A 23,113-nucleotide genomic window follows, 5' to 3' on the forward strand; every position below is an offset into this window, starting at 1 on the left:
AAACTAAATGAACCCAAGATTATAAATTTTATAATGTAAAATAATTTGGGGGTACGAATGTAACCTAAAAGCATCAATATATATATATATATATGTAGGTAAGACTAGTGTGGGATCATCCCTACAGTTGAAACCATAGGTGTGGCCCCAACTGCGACCTTCAACTCAGCAATTTAAAAACACAAACCTACGATGTTAATGTTTATCAGCAAGATGACTCTTTTTCCGGAAAAGCTATTATTTTTTGCTGTTGACTTGCAGAAGACAGAAGGCTCAAGACAAAGCTCAGCTTTTCATATAAGAGCACCATGTTAAATCATGTAAATGGCTAAATGCTGTTCAAATGTCAATACATTTTTAATGACATAAATGATACATGTAATTGTTAAGTCATACATACAACAATAAACTATATGGGCTAAAAGGCTCTACTAAAACTTAGCCTTTCAACTACAATCAGTCTGTACTTCAAATAATGTTTCTACATACAGAATATGTAATTTACACATGCTGGCCGTTTGGCGAATTGAAGTCCCACCAAATCATCTTCTATGGTTTTATTAGTTACCCACACGTACCCTTGTGCTAACAAACACTACAAGAGGCATGCGCATAATAAAGATGCCCTTCTAGCTAGACCACAATGTTAGATTTTGCAGCAAATCGTGAACACTTCTTTCGACCGGTTTTGCTGAGCGCACAAACACAGTTCTCAAGAAGTTCGTAATCCTCATCCCACAACAACAACGATGCCTTCTCAGGGTTCTCCAGAAGCATCTTTGAGGTTAGGTAACCAGCAATTGTCCATGTCTGGAAAAGCCGGGATTGCTTGCCTATAAATCTCCCACTTCTGGTGTCATAATATTCAGGCCACTGATCCATAGCAAGCCTCTTCTCAGCCAAGGCAACTGCCTTTTGTGCTAATTCTGTCCTTCCCATCTTGATGCAAGCCATTGTGAACTAAGATAATTATATAGGGCAGTTACACAGATCAGATAATCAGGTTTTAGAATAGGGGATATATAATCAACTGAAAATTATTATATATAGAACAAAGGCAAAATCGATAGGTAATTGCTTGCAAGTAACTCTCCTACTTGTCTGAACCATCTCTCCTAAAAGAATAAGAAAAGATCAGAAGAGATTATCTGAATTATTACCTGCCACAGGAGTGTTGGCCAGGATCCACCGTTATGATATGACCATGGCCTACAAGTGGAGAAAATAAGCACATAAAAGAAAATTCACCTGGGAACAATGAGGTAGACGATAAAGAATTTAAATCAGAGAGCCTCACGTATTCTTTGGGTCACCACCCGTAATTATTCTCCACTCTTCATATTCGAGAGCAGGGTAACAAATCTTGAGAGGCATTTGAGCAACAAGATCATCCCATTTGGCCTCAATCAAATTCAAAATACCCTCATTCTGTTTTGAGGTACCCAGAGATGATACAATCGCCCAAAGATTTCCAAGACTGAAGAACCTAAAATCCATATGAGCAGGTTGTAGATTTCCAATGAGGTAACCACCTTCCTCAGGAACCCAATCGACTAACCAAGAAGGAATTTGATCTGGATAGATATTGAACTTGTTAATGGCATCTGTAGAATACTCCTCTGTCTTGTAACGATAAATCTCATTGATTTTCTTCATATCCACCCAATAATACTCTCTGATATGAAATGAGAGAGCACTTAGTCGATTATTGATTGCAGCCACCAAATTTTTTGTTCCATCGTTGACAATAAGCATTTCACGGGAGCAGCGTAGAGCTGAATAAAATAATGCCTGTAAAATCAGATTTTCTAAGTAAATGTAAATCAAAGGCAATGAGAAGCAAGCAGAATAATGGACCAAATAAAAAGGAAAACAATGTCATGTTACAGAAGAAGGGGCAAGTAACCTATCTAATTTCTTAAACAGCCAATAACTGCATCATAGACCAACATCCCTTAGGAAATGGGTTAGAAAATGGGTTTTCTCCTAGGAATCTTGGGTTCAAGCCACAATGTGACTCTTGTATAAAAAGGAACAATGTAGACCAAAACCCTGCTAGGATATGACATATACAAAGGCCTAACACATTTAACATTTTCCACTTACTTGGATTTCAAGAGGGTGTCCATGAGTACCCATCCGTCTATCAATCATACAGGAACCATCAGTTACCAACAGGGTAGGAAACATGTCAAATCCATCAGTTAAACACTGATTAAGGATTAGTCTTATGCCTGTCTGGACATCAACCCTTTCTTGTAATGCATAGTCACCAGTGATTTTTCCATAAGCTCTCAACAAAATAATCCACCACAACCCTGTCACAGTAGTTCAAATATAATTCAGATGCTATTGATGCCAATTGTAAGATTTTAATGTCAACATACTGTTAACTCTCTGTTCCCCTAACAATATATGCTGAAAAGATTTCTTATTGAACATTTAGTATGCAGCACTTATCCCCCCTTCTCCCCCCCCCCCCCCCCCCCCCCCCAACAAAAAATATTTGCAGTGATTGAGCACCAAAGGTTAGCACCTAAGCAGTAACTCTAATCTAACAAGACTAGTACTTTACATATGCCACGGTAACAAGAGATATACAATTAGATTACCTGAATCAACAGGTGCAACACGACCAATGGCTGATTCACCAAAATCAGGATCTAAAACTTCTTCAAATGCTCCATCGCTTCCATCAAGAGGCACAGTTCTAACTTTAAAGCTTGCTGGCATCAACCCTTGCCCAGGGCTGTAGCAGTCAACTGTCTTCTCCCAGCTCTAACAAAAAACCAAAGGAACAATTAATTAGATGAGATGTCATAGGAACCAATAAGGAACCAAATTTCCGAAACATATTTGAAGGCCATGCCAATTCCTATTCTTACACCACCACAGCATGTCATAGGAGTATCAATCAAAATCGTCAAATTTCCAAAAATGGGACAGTATAAAAAATTCAATGACAACTCTAGCAACAAAGTTGAATTTGCATTGGTTCAAGAATTTTTAAGGGGGAAATAATTAATAACATTATCAGTGTGAACAGGACCAAAAGTTGTTTAGTGGTCCCAGTCTGAACTAAAAGTCTATTCTTTCAAATAGAAGAATAAAGCAAAATACCGGAAAAAAAAATTAACTTAGCATGTCATAAGAGATCTTCAAGGAAAAAAGAAATATTCCTAAATCAGATATGTGTCGTCAATGACACCAGATTCATTTGCTGATCCCATTTCTTTATAAACCTTTGTGCATTTAAATGGTATGTGGAACATTAAATCTGCATCAGATATTTCAATCAGCACCGTTTCACATGATTTTATTAAAGCTTCTACATGATCAACTGTGTTAATGGCACTAAGTTCCTTTAATGCTCCCATTATGGATAATAAGTTACTACTTAGAAACAGTACTTTTAAACTACAGAACCATGTAATCCAGATGGAAAATGTAACTTCCACTTATTATATTCAGAAAATAATGATGCTACGTCAGAGTTATATGAAACTGTTAAAATTATGACATTACCTGTAACTGCAAAGTGTGAAGCAGAAAATTCTTGACAATCTCAGCTTCTCCATTGAGCAAGAAAGCAAGCCCCGATGGGACAAAATCTCGAATGAAGACCTGATCGTAATTGAGCGGTGTCTTGTCCGCTGGATCACTAGCAGCAAGAGTTCCCACTGGATTCCCGCAATAACTAACAACGGAATCTTGAAGCAATCCCCAGGCCTCCTTTTCAATCTCAGACAACTCTCTCTCAACCTTGGTGTCATTCAAACCCGTGGAATTACCTATATTTACATTTACATTGGAACCATTCACCTCTATCCTAGACTCTTCTTCTTTGACTACATCACCATGACCTGTCTCAATTCTATCTATCACCAAAGGTTTCACATTCAAGCCGCCTTGAATGTAAATACTCTCAAAGCTCTTCCCATGAACTTGACCTTCCACAGAGGTCGAATGGTTCCTGATGTCCGACGCTACATGGGGTATTAATAAAACACCCCTTCTACTACTATTACTAACACTAGTGCCTTTATCAACACGACCACTCGTGGTATAAGCCCTAGACTGACCCCAATCCGAATCGGAAACACTAAAAGTTCTCCGATTCGGATCAATTACACGTATGTACCCTACAATTTGAGAATTACAGCTACGAAATCGCTGTCTAAATTGTAATTTCGACAAATTATCAATGACTACATCGTTCAATTTCGGCCCTGAAGAACCAAAAACTGAGGAACTTTTGCAGCCATAAGTCATAAGAATTCTACAACATGGCCTCATGGTAGAGATTCCAATACAATTGCTACTACTCATTCTAGGTGTATTACACTGAGAAAAAAACAGCTCTTTTTTTCTTTTTCTTTTTTAACAAAGAATTTTGAATTGAATTTTGCTACTTATGGCTCTGTTAATCTCGGAAAAATTAGAGAAACAGAGTAAATTGAATTTTTTTTTTTTTTCAAATTGAGTATTATAAACTCTGTGTATATATATAGAAGAATTAGTATAACCAAATCAAATATAAATTTAATTTCAAAGCTTAACAGAAGTGAATTTCACTTACAGTTGAATCTGAGCGACGAGTTTGAATGAATGCGCGAGAAAGAGAAAAAGTGTGTCTGAAGAAATGTGGAGATCAGTAGAAGAGGAAAGTTTGTTCAAGGAGGCCTTTTTATAAGCACGGAAAGGGAAAGGTTGCTAGACCTGGAAATATAAAAATGCGAGTCACGTGTCTGTAATTACAGTAATAGCCCTGCACGTGCTCGGTCATTGATCTCAGGGTGCGAACTGCGAAGCTTCTATGAGGGTAAAATTGTCTTAGTGCTGTTCATTTATGAAATGGATCAGATGGGTCGGTGGTGGGCCCGTGGCGTCTCAGTCTTTGAAATTAAAAAAATGTGCGAAAATCGAGTTTGTGGGGTTGAATTTTGTGGGACGCGTGGGGTGTTGTGATTGGCCGGAAAGCGAGGCTCCAACAGCGACGGAGAAATATCCAAATCAAAGCTACGGAAACGTGTGCTGCTACTTGCTTGAGTCCTTAGACCAGATATTCATTATATATGAATCTTCCGGAACAGAACAAGTCCCACACGTTAGCGTTAAAATCTTTCTTTTGCTTTGGGCCAAGGTCCAACGAAATTGGTTGTCATTGACTTGAAGACTCAGTCATGGGCATGGAGGCTTCAACCTTCGAACTTGGTCAAGGCCTTGAGGAGTAAGTTGGGCTGTAGTACAATTGTATTGGGCCAGTTGGGCCTGCCTTATCTCCCAATAGGGTGATTTTTTGGATATATTGGAGGGATCGAAAACCCCTAGGACATATTCTAATTCTAACTCTTAAGGTGAATACAATGTGTGGAATGTGCTAAGCGTTGGAAGACTCACTAGCATTTCGCAGCTTACGTTCAGCGCCAGAAAATCGTCTATGGAACTGAACCTAGGCTCCTATTTATAATGAAAGACCAAATTGTGGTCCAGTCCAGTAATCTTAGGGCCCGTTTGTTTCACCTTCTTAACAGGGATTGGCTTAGTTAAGACCCTAATCCCATGTTTGGTGAGAGTGGGATTAAAAAAAGAGGGGCTTAGTGAATCCCCTCTAACTTAAATGAACCTTCTTAAATGGGCTTAGTGAAACCCGTGAGAAAGTGGAGGTTTAACTAAGAACCTTCTTGGCTTGTACTAGCTAAGACGCACCCCACCCCGTCCTTCGCTTCTCCCCCCCAACCCAGCACATCCCCACCCCACCCCCCAGCCCAGTCGCAACCCCCCACCCAGCCCCCCAGTCGCACTCCGCCTACCCAGCTCCGGCACTACAAGAAAAACCTTCATAGACATCACTTTTTTAATATCAGTTTTTACATTAACCGATATCGTATATTTTTAGATATCGGTTAATTTTTTAGACGATGTCTAAACACATTAACATATCACCATTTTTTTTTTCTGATATCTTAATTTTTCCCGGTTGATTAAGTTTTTTTAAAAACTGATATGTAAAAGTCATATCTGATATCTATATTTAACCAAAAAAAAAACACGGGGGAATTTTTTCCCCAAACTTAAAAATTTTGGCTAAGTGTTCCAACCCCAGTCCCGATATCCACACACACACATTCCCGCCTTCTATGCAGACATCTCCTTCTCTCTCACTCTCTCAAACACAAACTGAGACACACACTCGTTCTCTTTCTCTCTCGCGCGTCTCGTTCTCACTCAGACCTTGTCGTCGAAGTCGAAGTTGCCGTCGGCGGTCAAGTACGAACTATCTCATCCTCCTGGGTTGCGGCGTCAAAAGGTAAGCTCAGTCTCATCTCTCCTGGGTTCTCTCTTTATCTCTGTCCTCTTCTCTCTATCTCTCTGTCCTCTTCTCTCTTGTTGTTGTTTAGGTTTTTCTTCAAATTAGGGATTTTCATAGGTTCGTTTGCTTCTCGAAATTAGGGGTTTTCTTGATTTTCAATTTCTCTCTCTTTGGAACAGGATAGTGTCACGTATTTAATTCACTAGGAGGATCTGTTACTGAGAAAGATTTGCTAGGAAACTATCTTGCTATGTTTACAAGTTTTGTTCATAGGGATTTGTATTTTGACTTTGTGCTGGGATCTTTCCCTTTGTTTCCTTTCTTAACGTTATATTGTTAACTAAATTCATTGGTTAGTTGATCGATGATTTTTAATTTCAGTTTGTGTTCGGGCTCAATCACCATAAATTTCCTTCATCCTAGATGAATATTTATAGGTGATTAATTGGTTGTGGGTTATTGGTATTTTTGTATGTATTGGTGAATCTGAAATTGGGTTTTCAATATATGGGGTGGCAGTATGGAGGCCAAACAGGCAACATTGTAGTTTGGATAGGAGATGAACTGCACAAGATCCCTGTTTTGGATCTTAGTAAAACTAGTAACCTTTCAGATTGGTTTAGATTTTCTGAGATTTTGCAGTGTGGCAGGTTTCTTGTTGTTGTCTGTATACAAAATTCCTTCACTAATTAAAAGGAAATAATGTTTATTTGGGGGCTGAACTTGTTTTATTTCTTTGCAGGGCCTTTAAATTTTATTTGCTTCCGGGGAAATCATTTATACCCAGAGTTTGTTGGTATATGCCTATATGGTAAGGGTGCAACGTACTGTCAGAAAAAGCAAGGAAAACCTTTGATCTCTGCTTTAAGCAACTTAAGGCTTTTGCAGGTAACTTTTTTCTGCTTTTTTTCCTTTTATGATTGTGCATCTGGATCTGGATTTTATTCTTCCTCATTGCTTATAGGGTGCCTTTAGTCCATCCACGTATAATTTTCCAATCTTTACCATCTCACTAAGCATTTAATTAACCATACCATTGCTATCTATTCCCATGCATTTCTGCCTTGGTAGGAAACATCATGTTGGTGGAGTTTATTCATTTATTTTCTCATGTAATTAGCTAGACTGCACAAATTCTGTCAAAGAACAAAAGAAGAAAAAAAAAGAAAAAAAAAAAAGAGCTAGGCTACATAGATGATTTAACAAATTCTGCCCAGCCCCATACCCTTTTATTTTTACATATGTTTGCATTATGCAATTTCTGAAACATCTTATTTTTGCATTATATATATGCTTAAAAATTGGTGAAAATTGTGTTGTATGTTTGCTATTTTGCATGTTTTTGTGTTGGGAATGCTGAAATAAATGTGGATTGTGACTTTGCTAGATTGTTGTTTTGGGAAATAGGTGTCTTAATAGCTATATATTTTGCATCTTTAATTGGTATTTGGTAGTAAATTAACTTAGTTTATCTTCATGTGAAGTTGATATCGGTAAGTTCAATGGATAAAACATGGATACATGCTGATAGAAGGAGTAAGGTGTATGAGGTGGGAGTTGAGAATTTTCTAAGGTTAGGAGTAGGCAATAGTGGCAAACGTAAGTACATCCATTGTCCTTGCAATAGATGTGGGAACTTGAGTAAGTATACGGTAAAAGTGGTTAGGGAGCATTTGTACTTTCATGGTTTTGATGAAAGGTATAACAACTGGATATGGCATGGTGAAGCTAGTGTCTGTAGGGATGAGCAATATGGTTTTCTTGGTTCTGAAACAGTAGACATGTGCGAAGGGGCTTTTGATAATTTCAATCATGATCCGGACAAGTTTCAGAGTTTCGTTGAGGAAGGGGAAATGCCCTTATATGTTGGTTGTGATAAGTACAGTAGGTTATCTGCAGTGGTCAGATTGTTCAACCTGAAGGCAAAACATGGGCTGACAGAGAGTAGCTTCTCTGATTTTCTGGTTGCTTTTGGAGATATGCTACCTGATGGTAATGTGCTACCCTTGTCTATATACGAGGCGAAGAAGTCATTGGCTGCTTTAGGAATGGAGTATGTGAAGATACATGCTTGCCCGAATGATTGTATCTTATATAGAAAGGAGTATGAAGATGAAACAAGGTGCCCTAAGTGTGATCTCTCTAGGTGGAAGGTAAACAAGGGAGCAGTTGAGAAGGAAGGGGTGCCAGCCAAAGTATTGTGGTACTTTCCTCCTATTCCAAGGTTTAAACGAATGTTTAAATCTTGTGAAACTTCGAAGAACCTCACTTGGCATGCCAATCAGAGAGTGAGTGACGGCATCATGCGCCATCCAGCTGATTCTCCAGCTTGGAAGTTGGTTGACCATAAATGGCCAGATTTTGCAATCGAGCCTAGAAATCTAAGGCTTGCCCTTTCGGCTGATGGGATAAATCCACACAGTTCATTAAGTAGTCGATATAGTTGTTGGCCTGTCCTCTTAGTCACCTACAACCTTCCTCCGTGGTTGTGCATGAAGAGGAAATTTATGATGCTAAGTTTGTTGATTTCGGGTCCTAAGCAGCCAGGAAATGACATAGATGTGTATTTAGAACCATTGGTTGAGGATTTGAGAGCACTATGGAATGGAATTGAGGGAGTGTATGATGGTTTCAGGAAAAACTCATTCACTTTGAAGGCTGTACTTCTATGGACGATCAATGATTTTCCAGCTTATGGTAACTTGTCTGGGGCCTCAGTGAAAGGGTATAAAGCATGTCCCATATGTGGAGAAAACACAGATTCTGTTAGGCTAAAACATGGTAAGAAAATTTGTTTCCAAGGGCACAGAAGATTCTTACCACGACACCACCCATATCGGAGACAAATGGCTGCTTTTAATAACAAGCAAGATGAGCGTGAGCCTCCTACACCTCTAAGTGGACATCAAGTCTTGGAAAGAGTTTCAGGAATCAATTGTATCTTTGGGAAGAAACAAAGAAAGGACAACTTAGGTGGTGAAAGCCATGCTCCATGTTGGAAGAAGAGATCAATCTTCTTTGACCTAGAGTATTGGAAGTCCCTTCATATAAGGCATGCTCTCGATGTAATGCACATTGAGAAGAATGTGTGCGAGAGTATCATTGGGACTTTACTAAACATTCCAGGTAAGACAAAAGATGGGGTGGCTGCCCGTTTAGATCTCGTGGAAATGGAGGTAAGACTAGACTTGGCACCACAAATTGGGAACAAGAGGACATTTCTGCCTGCAGCTCCATATACACTTTCTCGGGATGAGAAAAAAGCTATATGCAAGTGTTTGTTTAGTATCAAGGTCCCGGAAGGTTACTCTTCAAATATACGAAACCTAGTATCCATGGAAGAGCTCAAACTTTTCGGTCTTAAGTCTCACGATTGCCACACCTTAATGCAACAATTGCTACCTGTTGCCATCCGTTCAGTTTTGCCCAAGAATGTGAGATATGCTATTACTAGGCTGTGTTTCTTCTTTAATGACCTATGCTCCAAAGTGGTTGATGTGTCCAAGTTGGATAAAATTCAGTCTGATCTTGTAACCACCTTGTGTTTGCTGGAGAAGGTTTTCCCACCTTCATTCTTTGATATAATGGTCCATTTAACCGTGCACCTTATTAGAGAGGTACGATTGTGTGGACCAGTCTTTTATAGGTGGATGTATCCATTTGAAAGAGGCATGAAAGTGTTAAAAGGTTATGTCCGGAATCGTAATCGTCCAGAGGGCTGCATTGCTGAGTCTTATATTGGTGAGGAAGCCGTGGAGTTTTGCTCGGAATATTTATCTGGGGTACATGCAATTGGTACTCCCTCTTCGCGTATGGGTGCACCAAAGACTAGTAAGCCTCTATCAAGTGGTAGGGTAGTTAATGTAGACCGTGAAGTTTGGGAACAAGCTCACCGCTGTGTTTTGGAGAATGCCGCTGAATGCGATTCGTATGCCGAGTAAGCTCACTGATTGTGTTAAATACATACTTAATTAGCAGTTTTTGTAATGCATAATTTACATGTTTTAATAATTGTACTTTATCTGTTTATAGACAGCATAAGGCTTACTTGAAAACCCTTTATTCAAGTAAAAAAAGAAGTGAAAAGTGGCTACTAGAAGAGCACAACCGCAGATTTATCTATTGGTTACGTGACAAGGTATTACTTTGTTACCTTAAAAACCACTTAGCCTAATGCCATCTATTTGGTGTTGTGTTTCTGTTTTAAAAATGGCATCCTAACCTTTGTGCTCATAGGTGGCAGAGTTAATCAATGGTGGATCCAGTGGCATAACGGCCTCGTTGAGGCGGCTAGCTATAGGTCCACCTATGAGTGTGTTGCAGTATGAGGGCTATCAGATTGAGGGCTGCCATTATCACACAAAGGCACGTGATTCCACACGCACAGTCCAAAACAGTGGGGTGACCTTGGTGGCAAAGACAATGCAAGTGGCAAGCGCGAAGGATAAAAATCCTGTCTACACTGATATGTCTTTCTTTGGTGTTATCGAAGAAATATGGGAACTGGATTATAATGACTTCAGGGTGCCCTTATTTAAATGTCAATGGGTAGAGAACAATAAGGGAATTAAGACAGATGAACTAGGGTTCCAATTGGTTAATCTTAATAGGATAGGTCATAAGAAAGACGTATTTGCTTTGGCTGCCCAAGTGAAGCAAGTATTTTATATAGAAGACCCACTAGACTCTAATTGGTCAGTGGTACTTGCAGTCCCAAATAGAGAGTTTAATGATTGTGCTCATGAGGATGAGTTGGGGGACACCATTATTGACCATCAATCCTTTAGCCTTGGATTACCTCCTGTTGAGGAATTTGATGATATAATAGGAGAGGATGATAACAGTTACAAGAGGGATAATTGTGAGGGTGTATGGATTGATCACTCCAAAAACACAACTTGACAATCTAAAGGTTTGAATTTATTCAGTTTTTATGTGTCACTTAATTTCAGTGATCGAGCTTCAATTTAAAGGTTTCTATCTCTTTGTCTTTTCTTGATTGTTATCCTTTATTCACTAACCTGTCAGTTTACACATTACTAAGCACACAAGTAAGTATTGCTCTAACTTTGAAGCTACTAATGTTTTCAGGTATATGACTTGATAATGGCTACACCATCAAGAAAAAAAGCTGCAGCTGCGAAATCCAAAGGCAAGAGGGTTGCCACCCCAAAATCAAAGGCCAACAAACCTGCAGTTTCCGAGGCCAATGACAACAAAAAAGCATGTTCGACTTCAAAGGCCAACAAACCTGCAGTTTCCAAGGCCATTGACAACAAAAAAGCATGTTCGACTTCAAAGGACACTGTTACAACTGCAGGCAGCAGCAAATCCTCACGCGGTGTTACAAAGATGCACAAAATAGTCGTTAAGAAGGCTTTAGGTCGAAAGCTGAAAGTGGAGTACAACTCACATGGCTTGCCAGTAGGGGAAACAAGGTTGTACTTGGCTTCTTATATAGGAGTTTTGGCAAGGACAACTATACCTATTACGCATACTCGCTGGCCGAAAGTGCCAGATGACCTAAAGCAGAACATTTGGGACGATGTTCAGGTAATTAAGACCTTCATAACATTTCTTATAATCCTAGTGTCATTTGAATTTGTATGTGTCTTAATTAAAAAGTTTATAAATTATATATACTACCACATAATACTCTGCCACATTATAAGCATTTTTCTTTCATTACACACTTCCTTTAGATACACTTGTTACACACTTGCTTCATCTTCAATTCATTATAAGCATTATAATTTCAGTCACATAAGCTTTATAATTTCAGTCGCATAAGCTTTATAATTTCAGTCGCATAAGCATTATACTTGTTCCTTGTAGAAAGCATTTGAGTTGGCCAAAGAAAGCAGGAAATGGGTGTTGTCATCTGCTGGCAGTAAATGGAGGTCTTTCAAGACTACATTAACCACCAAATACGTATTGCCATTCAAAGATGACCCGGAAGCGGAAGCTTTGCAGACCCGACCGAAGGAGTACGACTTTATTGCACCGGAGGATTGGACTGCCTTTGTTGCTCAACGATTATCAAATGATTTTCTGGTAAAGATTTCAGTTTAGAATTCAAAGTTTGTGGTACATATATATGTTTGTTAGCTTCCATTTAGGGTCTAATGTTTGTGGTATGTGGTGTCGTCATCGTAGGAACTACACGAAGCGCAAAGGCAGAGAACTGCAAAGCGGAAGTATCATCATAGGTTATCAAGGAAGGGATATATTGGCTTGGAGGAGGAATTAGTAAGGCTATAAGAATCCCATAATTGATTTGTCTTTCAACTATATGTAATGGGAATTGGAGGTTGGACTCACTATATATATGGTTAATTTTATGCTGAATAGAGGAAGAAAAATGTTGATGAAGATGATGTAGACCGCTGTGTCCTATGGAAGAAAGCTAGGGAAGACTGTAATGGGAACTTGAGTGAAGAAGTGATGCCTGTGGCTAAAGTCATAGTAAGCTACTGAATCTCACAGATTGAGGTTGGATAATTGATTGTGTAGTGATATGCTGAAACTGTTCATGTTTTTCTTATTTTGGCAGGACGAGTTGATGGACAAAGTGAAAGCTGGAGAGTTGAAGGTGGAAGGTGCTAATGATGTTCTAAGCATGGCATTGGATACTCCGGAGCATGCCGACAGGGTCAGGGGTGTGGGGGGAAATATCAACCCTTCGGTGTACTTCAACATCCCAAAAAAACCTAGGGATGAGATGACCATGAGTAAGAGAGACCTAGTGGCTATATTGCAGAGGAACAATAGGGAGCTGTTGGACAGAATTGAGAAGTTGGAGTCAATGAACAATGTGGCTACACCAAAACAAGTTCCAGGTACAGGGCTGGTCTCTGATAAAGCAAGTTGCTTTGGTGAGGAAAAGGCTAAGGCTGCAGAGGTTGATGTTGAAGAGAAAGTTGAAGTAGTGTCGGTGGAAGAGATGGAAAAGGCAGCAATGAAGGTAACGTATGATTCTTTGGTGCCATGTTTTCATATGACAAGTAATATACTTCAGTTTGATTGTTTCTAAGCCAAAGAAAGCTATTCATTACAAATCTGATTTTAGGTTTAGGCTTATGAGTTATTATGTTTGTGTAGGGAAAATCATGCAAACTGGCAGTAGGAGATGTCACCAACATTGTTGCGTGGGGTACAATGATTGATATGGCATCCAACACAGTACACGGTGCTCCCTTAGGTGAGGGAAACGTGAGGGTTTCAATTGACATTGCCAACAAGGAAGAAGCATTACTTCCCTTCCCGGTAAGAGACGAGTTAATCACAGTTGGGCAGGCTGTTGGAAGCCATGTGGCTTGGCCCCAAGAGCTTGTTATCGTTGGGAACAACAAGGTAAATACCAACTTCAGGTCTGTTACTGCTATTTAGTTACCAGTGTTACTGCTAGTCTGTTTTTTCTTACCGAAATATTTGAGTACTTATTGACCTTTCCAAGACATATAATTATGTCCAGTTTTGTCATCTATGCCAATTACTTGAAGTTCAGTTTTTGAGGTCATTTCATTACTCTTTATGCTTTTAATTATTCTAGTATTCCCTATCCAAAGTATATGAAGCCAATTGTGGCAAATCAAAATGCTAAACATGTATTAGACAGCTGCATATGATCTGTGTTTGCATGCTCCCCTGCCATGCATTGCTTTTCCTTTCACCTCAAATTCAACAAGCAATTCCAACACTACAAGAAGAATGCAACCCAAATCAGAGCACACAGGAGGCAGACTCTAAGTTGATTCATGCAAGCTTCCAATTTGGGTGCTAGCTAGTAGCTCCTTAGTCGTTATAAAAGGGCTTGCAAATAAATGGGAGGTTCATCCCCTGGGGGCCCACACTAGCTAGCAACCTCCATACTAGCTTTAAAATAGAACCATAAAGCATTCTCTAGAATCTCCACCAACCAGCATGGACAACTCATCATAATATTTAGAACATATTTGTGATGAGAAAAAGAGATGGTAGTTCATAGTTGGTTGAAGTATAGAGACATTAAGACAGAGTGGGTGTTACTAAAAAAAAATAATAAGCAAAATAAAAAGAGGAAGAAGCTAGACAGATTTGGGGTAAAAATAAAAACAGAAAGAACATGATATTTTCAGTATTAGAATCATTATCAAAAGTACTATTATCTATCTTTGCACATGATTGTTCCTAATTGAATAAAGTTCATATTATGCTTTGTGTTTAACTTTCTATATGCATCATCATTACTATTATTCCAACTAATAGCAGCTTTGAGAACAAGAAAAGAAAATATGAGGAAGAAGACAAATGAATAACTACAAGAAAAACCAGACTGCACAGCAGGGAGGGGGAGAGAAAGGGGGAAGAGCTCAATGCTTTTCCAATCAATTTTTCTTCTTTTATTTAATTTTTAATTTTGGTTTTAGATTAATTTTGCTTCTTTAATTAAAAATAAGTGAGACCAATCAAATTATCACAATTCAGCATACCATTATCTGCCAAATGAATGAAAAATAAATCCACAGCTACGCAAGAAAGTTATGGTCATAATTCCAATATGCCTGATGTGTCTTTGTCTTAGTAAATCACTAACAAGCTCTTGTTTATCTTTGATACCCTATAAACAGACAAAGCAGGTTCCTGCCATGGTGAAGGAGCTATTCAAGAAGGAAGCAGCCGAAAAACATGTCCCGAAGCAATGCAAGTTGTTGTATCGATTTGCAACGGAAACAATGGTCGCTAGTGGCAAAGTCATGAGTAGTGAAGTGGAGCCAGAAGTCTTTGGAGATGTCCGAAGACTTTATATATTAAAAGAGGATATTACTAGCTTATTGGAGATGAAAGAACTTTCAGCCACATGCTTAGTTGTGTACATGAGGTAATTGTACTCTTTCAACCACATGCATTAATTTATTCAACTATTTCTCAACTTGAACTGTTTCTGATACACATGCATTGTAAAAACATTGATAGGCACCTGTACGATAGGCTGATCGAATCAAACATGACTGACATGGTTGGTTTGGTGGACCCGGCACGCATCTCTGTGGGAGCTGGAAACCCAGAGCGGAGATCAACCTACCTAGCAGATAGGTTCCAGCAAGGAAAATGCGATCGTGTCTTTTTAGTGCCATTCAATGCTGGGTATCCCTTGACTGGTTGATGTTTTAATGCTAGTTTTATGCTCATGTGTATTTCTTTCGCTAATTATCGTTCAATTTGACAGTAACCATTGGATTTTGACAATCATTAGTGAAGAAAAGGACGTGGTCCACATCATGGACCCTCTTCCAAGACAAACCAGTAACCCAGGCTGGATGGATGTCGTGAACACGTAAGTGTCTATTAATATGTACCATCTTACATAATATGGATTGTATATTAAATTGTGATATATAACTTAAATTGATATTTTGTCTGAACTAGTGCTATTAGACAATTTAATGGGGTTACGGGAAGGAAAGGTCCGAAATCACCAACTTGGAAGCATCTCTATGTAAGTGTCTATGTATTACTTAAGTCTTTAAGTTTCTATGTCTTACACATTGGACTAATTTAATTAAGTATAACTCTATGTAATTTCCTTTGCTTGTCTGTAGTGTCCTAAACAACCAGGTGGTGTTGAATGTGGATATTATGTCATGAGGTACATGAAGGAAATAGTTGAGGACACAACCCTTGCATATGAGTCGCAGGTTAGAATACTTACTCCTATTGGGGCAGTTGACTGGTATATTGTGCTATCCTTTGTACAGTTCTAACTTGGGAAACTTGTAAAAGGGAATTACATAGAGTAAGGGATGGCCTAGCTAGGACTTTGTTGCTGGTTTTTAAGACTTTGTTGCTGGTTTTTAAGACTTTGTTTTCTGGCTTTGCATCTTTTTAATTTTTTCTGTGTATGTGTGTTTGGGTTGGTGCTGTGTGCATTAAAGAGTGTGTTTAGGTTGATGGTCTGCATTTCTATTCTATTTCCATTATTTTTTACTTGCATTATTGCTGAACTCTAGCTAGGCTGATACTGTGACTACTCATTTATACTTGCATGATCCATTTTTTGAATCATATATATGTGCAGCCATTTGAAAGCCCTTGCTGAATGCACGAAATGTAGGCCATCTGAATTCAATATATATAACTTATATATCAGCAAGTATTGAATTTAGATGATATATAACTTACATAAGATTGCAGCCATCTAAATTCAATACTTGCTGCAATCTTATTCATGCTTTTGGCCTATTTTTTTTTAATGCCCTTTGGGATCCTTGCTGAATGCACTTTTCTTTCTTGTTTTTCAGTGGAGTAACCTGAAGAGCAGGAGGAGCAGTTACACACAAGAACAAATAGATGAAGTCCGGGTTGAATGGGGAGATTATGTTTCCATGCATTTTATTTAGACTAACATGCATGTTTTTGGTAACTTTTTGAGCATTTTGTTGTAGATATGAAGATATATACTAGCTAGTTCACATTCAAATCTTTTGTATAGGCAGAATTTAGGCCTAGCTGAATTGCACTGTTATGCCTTCATTATTTTTGTACATGTTGGCATGTGTTTAATTAGGATCTAGCTAGCTAGAGATGGATAGTGATTTTGGGGTATAAATGATGAGGGCTATCCATAAGTCTATATGGATTTGTAATCTTATTTTGTTAACTTCATTACTGAGTTTGGATGTTGGATTCATTTATATGAATGAAAGAATTTAAGTTGAATTATGGTGTAGAAGCTTAGTAATTGTTCAGTGGATGGATATTTACCAATTAGTTTTTATCAATATCAGAAGCCTATTGCATATCAGATTATGTAAAAATGCAACGATAAGGAATGAAGTTTCAACATCATTTTTTTTAAAAAAAAACCGATATCTAAATTATATTTTTATATCAGATTTTAATTGCAAAACCGATATGTTATACACCTTTTATATCAGATTTTAATTGCAAAACCGATATGTTATACACCTTTTATATCAGATTTTACTTTCAAAACCGATATGTTATACACCTTTTATATCATATTTTAATTTCAAAACCGATATGCTATACAACTTTTATATCATATTTTAATTGCAAAACCGATATGCTATACATCTTTTATATCAGATTTTAATTGAAAAACCGATATGCTATAAATAATTTATATCAGATTTTAATAACAAAACGGATATGTTATACATCTTTTATATCAGATTTTAATTACAAAACCGATATGCTATACTCATTTTATATCTGATTTTAAGTCCCAAGACGATATCATAAGTATCTTACATATCGGAATGTAGTTTTTAAGATATCAGAAATCATTAATATCTGATAACAATGATGGTATATCATATCGGATTATCAAACAAATACGATATCTAATATAATATAGACATCAGTGAATAACCGATATGTAATATGGGAGAATAGATATCGGCACGCATTATATCGGTTGGAAACCTAAATAGATATCGGTTTATCACTGATATATATGAAGGTTTTTCTTGTAGTGCGGCCTCATCGCACCCTCTCTCTCTCTCTCTCTCTCTCTCTCTCTCGCACCCCTAATCGAATCAGTCTCTCACTCTCTCTTCGGACTTGTCTTTCCTCTCAGTCTCAGACTCTCTCTTCTCTCTCTTCTTCGATCTCATCTGCTCACTGCTCAGACTGCTCTCATCAGTCATCAGCCCCACCTCAACGTCCTCGACGGCTCCCTCTTCGACAGTCGCTCATTCCCCATCGACCACCCCACTTTCAAGATCGGAGGTGGCGATCATGGAACTGCTAGTAGCCTTGTCTTTCTCGATCAAGTCGGGACCATCAAATGGACCTCTGTTTCTGTGTTTTTTCCTTGATGGCTTTTCTGTGTTTTTTCCTTTTTTTTTTCTTTAATTTCTCTCTCACCAGATTGCCTTGATCTATTGGGTTCTTTGGGATTGATATATAGAATGGATGACTTGAGATTTTTCTGGGTTCGTTTCCTTTTTTTTTTTTTTTTTTCATGTTTTTATTTTCTTTAATTTCTTGATTTTTATTTCCAATTTTTTTTTTGTGGGTTTTGTTCTTCTCTCTTTTTTATTTTTCCCTTTTTATCATTATTAAATTGTTAAAACAAAAATCAGACTTGCACCCGAGGAGTTGGGCTTCTTTGGGAATCACTAAATCAGTGTAGAGAGAATTGGTTGGATCCCAAATTTGTTTAATTTCATGCATTTTTTACAATGTCATAAAAACAATATTGGAATTGTTCAAAAAATTCAACAGTAAATAAGAAAGTTATAGCATTTTAAAAGTGGTCACCCCAATTTATTGCATTGAAACTATTTTAAGAGATTTTATAATTTAATTATTTAGGTCTTCAAACTAAATTGAAATTTTTTTATAATTAATATGTTTAATTATTTTAAAAATTAAATATGGGGATTTATGATTTTGTTTCAAAAATTAATTTTCCAACTTGTTAGTCCTGCACTGCACCAAACATAGGACAGAACTATTTTCATTATCCAGGTTGTTAGTCCTGCACTACACCAAACATAAAGGCAGTTCTTAGCTAGCTTAATCCATGCCAAGCTAGTCCATGCCAGTCCCGATAGCTAGTCCATGCCAAGACAGTCCTGTGAAACAAACGAAGCCTTAGTGATTGATGTAAGGCCCCAAATATTACCCAATACAAGAATGGAGAATTAGCTAGCTAGCCTATAAGCTGAGCAACTTGGGGTTGGTGCATGGTTGAGAGTGACAAATTTTTGTTTAAATAAGTAATTAATCCACTCTTTAAGTTCTTAATTCTTAAGTCAAATAAAGTGCCAAGTACTTTTCTGAGTAAAGAATTTGTTCATGTTGAAATCCGTCACTGATGACGTAAGTTGTGATTCCATCTAAACATTCCTACTTAGGAATTACTAATTGTTTACATATATAAATTTATGGGTGATGAAACTGAGTTCCTTGACCCGTGTTGTACGTGTTATTATATTATATGTGCAACAAATTTTTAACATGCAAGTCCAGTCAAGGCACTAGCTAGCTAGCTAGCTAGGCTGCTAAGTTTCTTGATAATCATTTGTTTAGTGACAGCCTAGAAGGAACAATGTGTTTCTAATACAAAATTATTGCTGTTTCTTATTTGTCACCCGATTGCTACCCTTAAGAATAAATTTAGTAATATGATCTCATCTCTTCAACTATCCACTTGATTGTCAATAGCTAGCATTCAGCTTTTGACTCATTTATCTGTTGTTGATTATTGATTGATGTGTGGTTCAATCATTTTTTATTGTTTAATGTATCTACGAGCGATTCTTAACTATTAATTTATATAATATTTATTGTATGTATCAATTGACGTATTTCTAAAAATCATGTAAATGTGGGTGGAGAAATGAACCGACCCTGTTCAAGATTACAAATTTATAAGAATTCATTTATGCTAGCTGTATTTAATCATGTGCCTTTTAGTTCAAGTATTTTAATTTTGGTAATCTGAATTGGTTAATAGTTAATACCTTTATTATTCATGATCAACTTGCTTGCTTTGCTCTTGGCCAAAAAAAAAACTTGCTTGCTTTGCAACCGTGCCGTGAAGTTCCATGGTTTGGTTTCACACTTGTTACATTACAAGGAGCGGTATGGGAGGAAATTGACATGCATGCATTTTAATCAGCTTTATCCTTTAAGACCATCAAGTATTAATGGAAGTTTAGTAATCAATTTACACTTAACAAAGCACATTAAATGATTGAGGAAATGTGATCACATTGTGGATCTGAATGCTTTGTAGGAAAGCTGTTGCTCGCTCGCATTTACCCAATTCAGCAAAATATGTAGCATGTTGTTCATGACGTAACAAAAGTTTGTACTTGGCCTTATCCAAAATATAGGGGAATTTGAGGTCAAGAATAGATCATGCTCTTCATCTTACCATGCTAGCCACGCATTCAATAATGGGTTTAGGTTAATTCACACTTTTCGTTTCATTTTGAGTTTTGTTTCACACTTATATCTCTAATTTGAACGCACGTTTACACTTCTATAATTTATTATTCGTTAATTTTTAGTCATCGATCCCAATTAATAATTCCTTGAATTTTGTTGTAAAAATCATACTTAAAATGTGCGATCTTGCTCATATTTTATACATTCATCCTAATTTGCTAGTAAGTTTAGTATTAATCAATTCCATCTCACTTTGGCTATTAAATAACAATCCAGAGGGGTTAGTGAAAGACAACGATTGAGAAAGAGAGTGGAGAAATACTAGGTTATATTTTGCTTAATATGTTTAATACAAGGCTGGTTGGCCATAGCCCAGCCCAGTAAGTTTCTAGCTAGTAGCTCAGCTCATGAGATTTAGATATGCATTTTTTTAACTACTATATAATGAAATTGAGCAACAAATATATATGATCGAAGATGATCCACATAAAAACTCCAATTATGGTTACAAATACCACCCTAACCAGTAACCAAATTAGCCTTCATAATTAATATGGTTGATTTGGACAAACTTCACAAACTTATGGATAAGCACAATGACACAATCCAAATATGAGATATTTATGTTGCAAATAATAATTAGATCACTCGATCAAAAGTGGAAGATAAACAGGGGCACTTAGCATATTTGTTACGGGTTGGAAAGATATTCTATACATTTTAAGGCCATAACACAAGTCACACAAATAGCTATTTATGTACTACTTGTGGCTGTGAGGGGCAGGATATATACAAAGGAACCTCAGCTCGATCGACCCATCACTTTCAACACAAAGCTTCACGCAAGTGATCATCATATTCGATCATATGCAATGAGAAATTAATTTGGAAGGGAATTAATGGTGCGGGGGGTTGCATCAATCTGCTAATCAAAGTGATAGTAAAAGAGGAGATAAAGTGCATGAAAGAGCATGTGTTTTAGGACATTTTCAATTGGTTTGTCCTAATTGGTCCATGTGTACGTATGGGGTGGTCCAGTGGTACGTACGAGGAATTGAAAATTTCAAATGGATCCATGTGGGAGTCTCATGCTTGCTCATCTCTTTTTACACGCCTCCGGAAATAATGAAATATGTCTTTTTTCACTCTTGCTAGATACCATGTATATTATGTTGGTGCCACTAATTAGATCGAGCTACATGTGGCCCTAAATCTCCTCTTATAGAGGAAGTAAAAGCGCTGCTTTATTGGATGGTACTCTTGAATAGCGAGCGCTTTTGTTAATTTTTGCATTAAAGGATGTGATGGGTTCACATTAATCTAACTTTGCTAGCTAACTAGTCATACTAGAAAGCCATTGGTTGTGTGGACAGAAGTGTATATCGGGCCGGACCGGCCCGAGTTCGACACCCGCCCATCATTAAAAGGTTTAGAAGCGATTTCAAATAGTCAAAAGCACTTTTATTTATGTTTGACAAAAAAACTAATAAAGAGCGCTTTTAGATTTTAAATATACTTGGAAGCGTTTCCAAGTATGTTAGCAAAAAACACTTGATTTTTTTAAAAAAATATCTATAAATGTCTAACAAAAGCGCTTCTAGTGGAAGCTCTATTGAACAAAAACACTCATAAACAAGCCCTAAGTGTTTTTGCACTCAGTGAGGATTTGAACTTCGCTTCTTACTCATTCTTTTAACTTGTGCAGGCTCGCTCATTCATAGACTTAAAAAAATAAAATGTTGGCCTTTATATGGGTAGGTAATAGTACTATTTTCAAGTATATATATATGTGTGTGTGTGTGGTGATGGATCATGTTAGAAAGCATGTAATTATACTTCAAGGATAAAGAACAAAGATTTAGTTGAAGCTACAGAATGTCAAAGATGTATCAGTACCACAGGCTGAAAACTTGGAATTAAAAGCATTTTCCTTTCTCCACTATTGGTTAGAGTCCATCCTATATTAAATTTTCCTTTTACCAACATGTTCTATACTTCTATGCATACCACCCTCCCCAAAAGAAAAACGGAGGCAGTTCAAAATCAAACTATCATCGTAACGTTGAGATTTGAGAACACATCCCCACAAATCAAAATATTGGACCAAGTTAACTCTAAAAGTGTTGGAGGAGTTGATTTAGAGGTATACTTATAAATTCATGTATTTAAGTTTGAATTTTTAGTTCCACCCTTAAAGCCATGCATCAAAAGAGATAAAATTTCTTGTAAATTCCTAGGCCCAATATAAATTATTTATTTTTGATCGGCTCAAAAATTTGTCCGGAAAAATTAGCTCAGACGCTCTTAGTTATCAAAAAATATTGGACCAAGTTTTCGGATAGACGTAGATAAGGTATTTACGTAGCCTTTTTCATGGCCAATCTACTTAGCCCAGATGGTATTATCAGCCAAGTGACAACAACACTTCTCTACTTTTCAGATAGCTTAACATAACAGCTATAAATTAAAAGGGACCCATATCTAGTTAAAACTAGAGAACCACATGTTTTGATTATACTAGTTAACCACATTATGTGGTAGTTAATATGTTAGTCGATATTTGAGGCAATCGTGATTAGCCAATATATTTAGAAATTTAAGTCCTTTAGCTTGAAAACTCACAGATTTAATAGAGATGAAAATTCACCTATATAAGCAGGGGCAGGACCAAGTACAGGTCTGAAGTGGCCTTGGCCCCAAGCTCCATTTAGCTTCTTCTAAGTTGTGATATGTAATAGTTTAAATTTTTCTATACAATTCTCTTAACTAGATATCCTACAAATTTTATGTTAACTCTACCCTAATATACAAATAGGTCTTGCATTTATTAGATATGTTGTATACATGAATTTTAAATAAATTTTTTATCAAACTATACAATATACAATATATGTT

The 23,113-nt window shown here is 37.2% G+C and overlaps 3 protein-coding genes across 3 annotated transcripts; 2 read left to right on the forward strand and 1 right to left on the reverse strand.

The window, feature by feature from the left end:
• Positions 1–311: 311 nt before the first annotated feature.
• On the reverse strand, positions 312–4,638 carry A/N-INVC (Plant neutral invertase family protein). Its single transcript, XM_086230560.1, has 6 exons — positions 3,526–4,638; positions 2,613–2,778; positions 2,107–2,318; positions 1,298–1,791; positions 1,161–1,209; positions 312–960 (listed from the first exon to the last, which is right to left on the reverse strand). Exons 1-6 carry the CDS (start codon positions 4,327–4,329, stop codon positions 634–636), a joined length of 2,052 nt encoding a protein of 683 aa, XP_086086686.1. The 5' UTR covers positions 4,330–4,638; the 3' UTR covers positions 312–633.
• Positions 4,639–8,133: 3,495 nt separating this feature from the next.
• LOC147294487 (uncharacterized) lies at positions 8,134–13,702 on the forward strand. The gene is made up of 9 exons (XM_086231198.1): positions 8,134–10,250; positions 10,346–10,451; positions 10,550–11,182; positions 11,405–11,866; positions 12,149–12,367; positions 12,470–12,562; positions 12,665–12,778; positions 12,867–13,277; positions 13,415–13,702. Exons 1-9 carry the CDS (start codon positions 8,167–8,169, stop codon positions 13,700–13,702), a joined length of 4,410 nt encoding a protein of 1,469 aa, XP_086087324.1. The 5' UTR covers positions 8,134–8,166.
• Positions 13,703–14,940: 1,238 nt separating this feature from the next.
• LOC147294488 (uncharacterized) lies at positions 14,941–16,978 on the forward strand. Its single transcript, XM_086231199.1, has 6 exons — positions 14,941–15,173; positions 15,269–15,439; positions 15,522–15,629; positions 15,722–15,791; positions 15,895–15,990; positions 16,594–16,978. Exons 1-6 carry the CDS (start codon positions 14,941–14,943, stop codon positions 16,690–16,692), a joined length of 777 nt encoding a protein of 258 aa, XP_086087325.1. The 3' UTR covers positions 16,693–16,978.
• The last annotated feature ends 6,135 nt before the right edge of the window (positions 16,979–23,113 follow it).

The sequence above is a fragment of the Dryas octopetala genome, chromosome 2 (genome assembly GCF_963921425.1).
Source record: "Dryas octopetala chromosome 2, drDryOcto1.1, whole genome shotgun sequence".
Lineage (NCBI taxonomy): Eukaryota > Viridiplantae > Streptophyta > Magnoliopsida > Rosales > Rosaceae > Dryas > Dryas octopetala.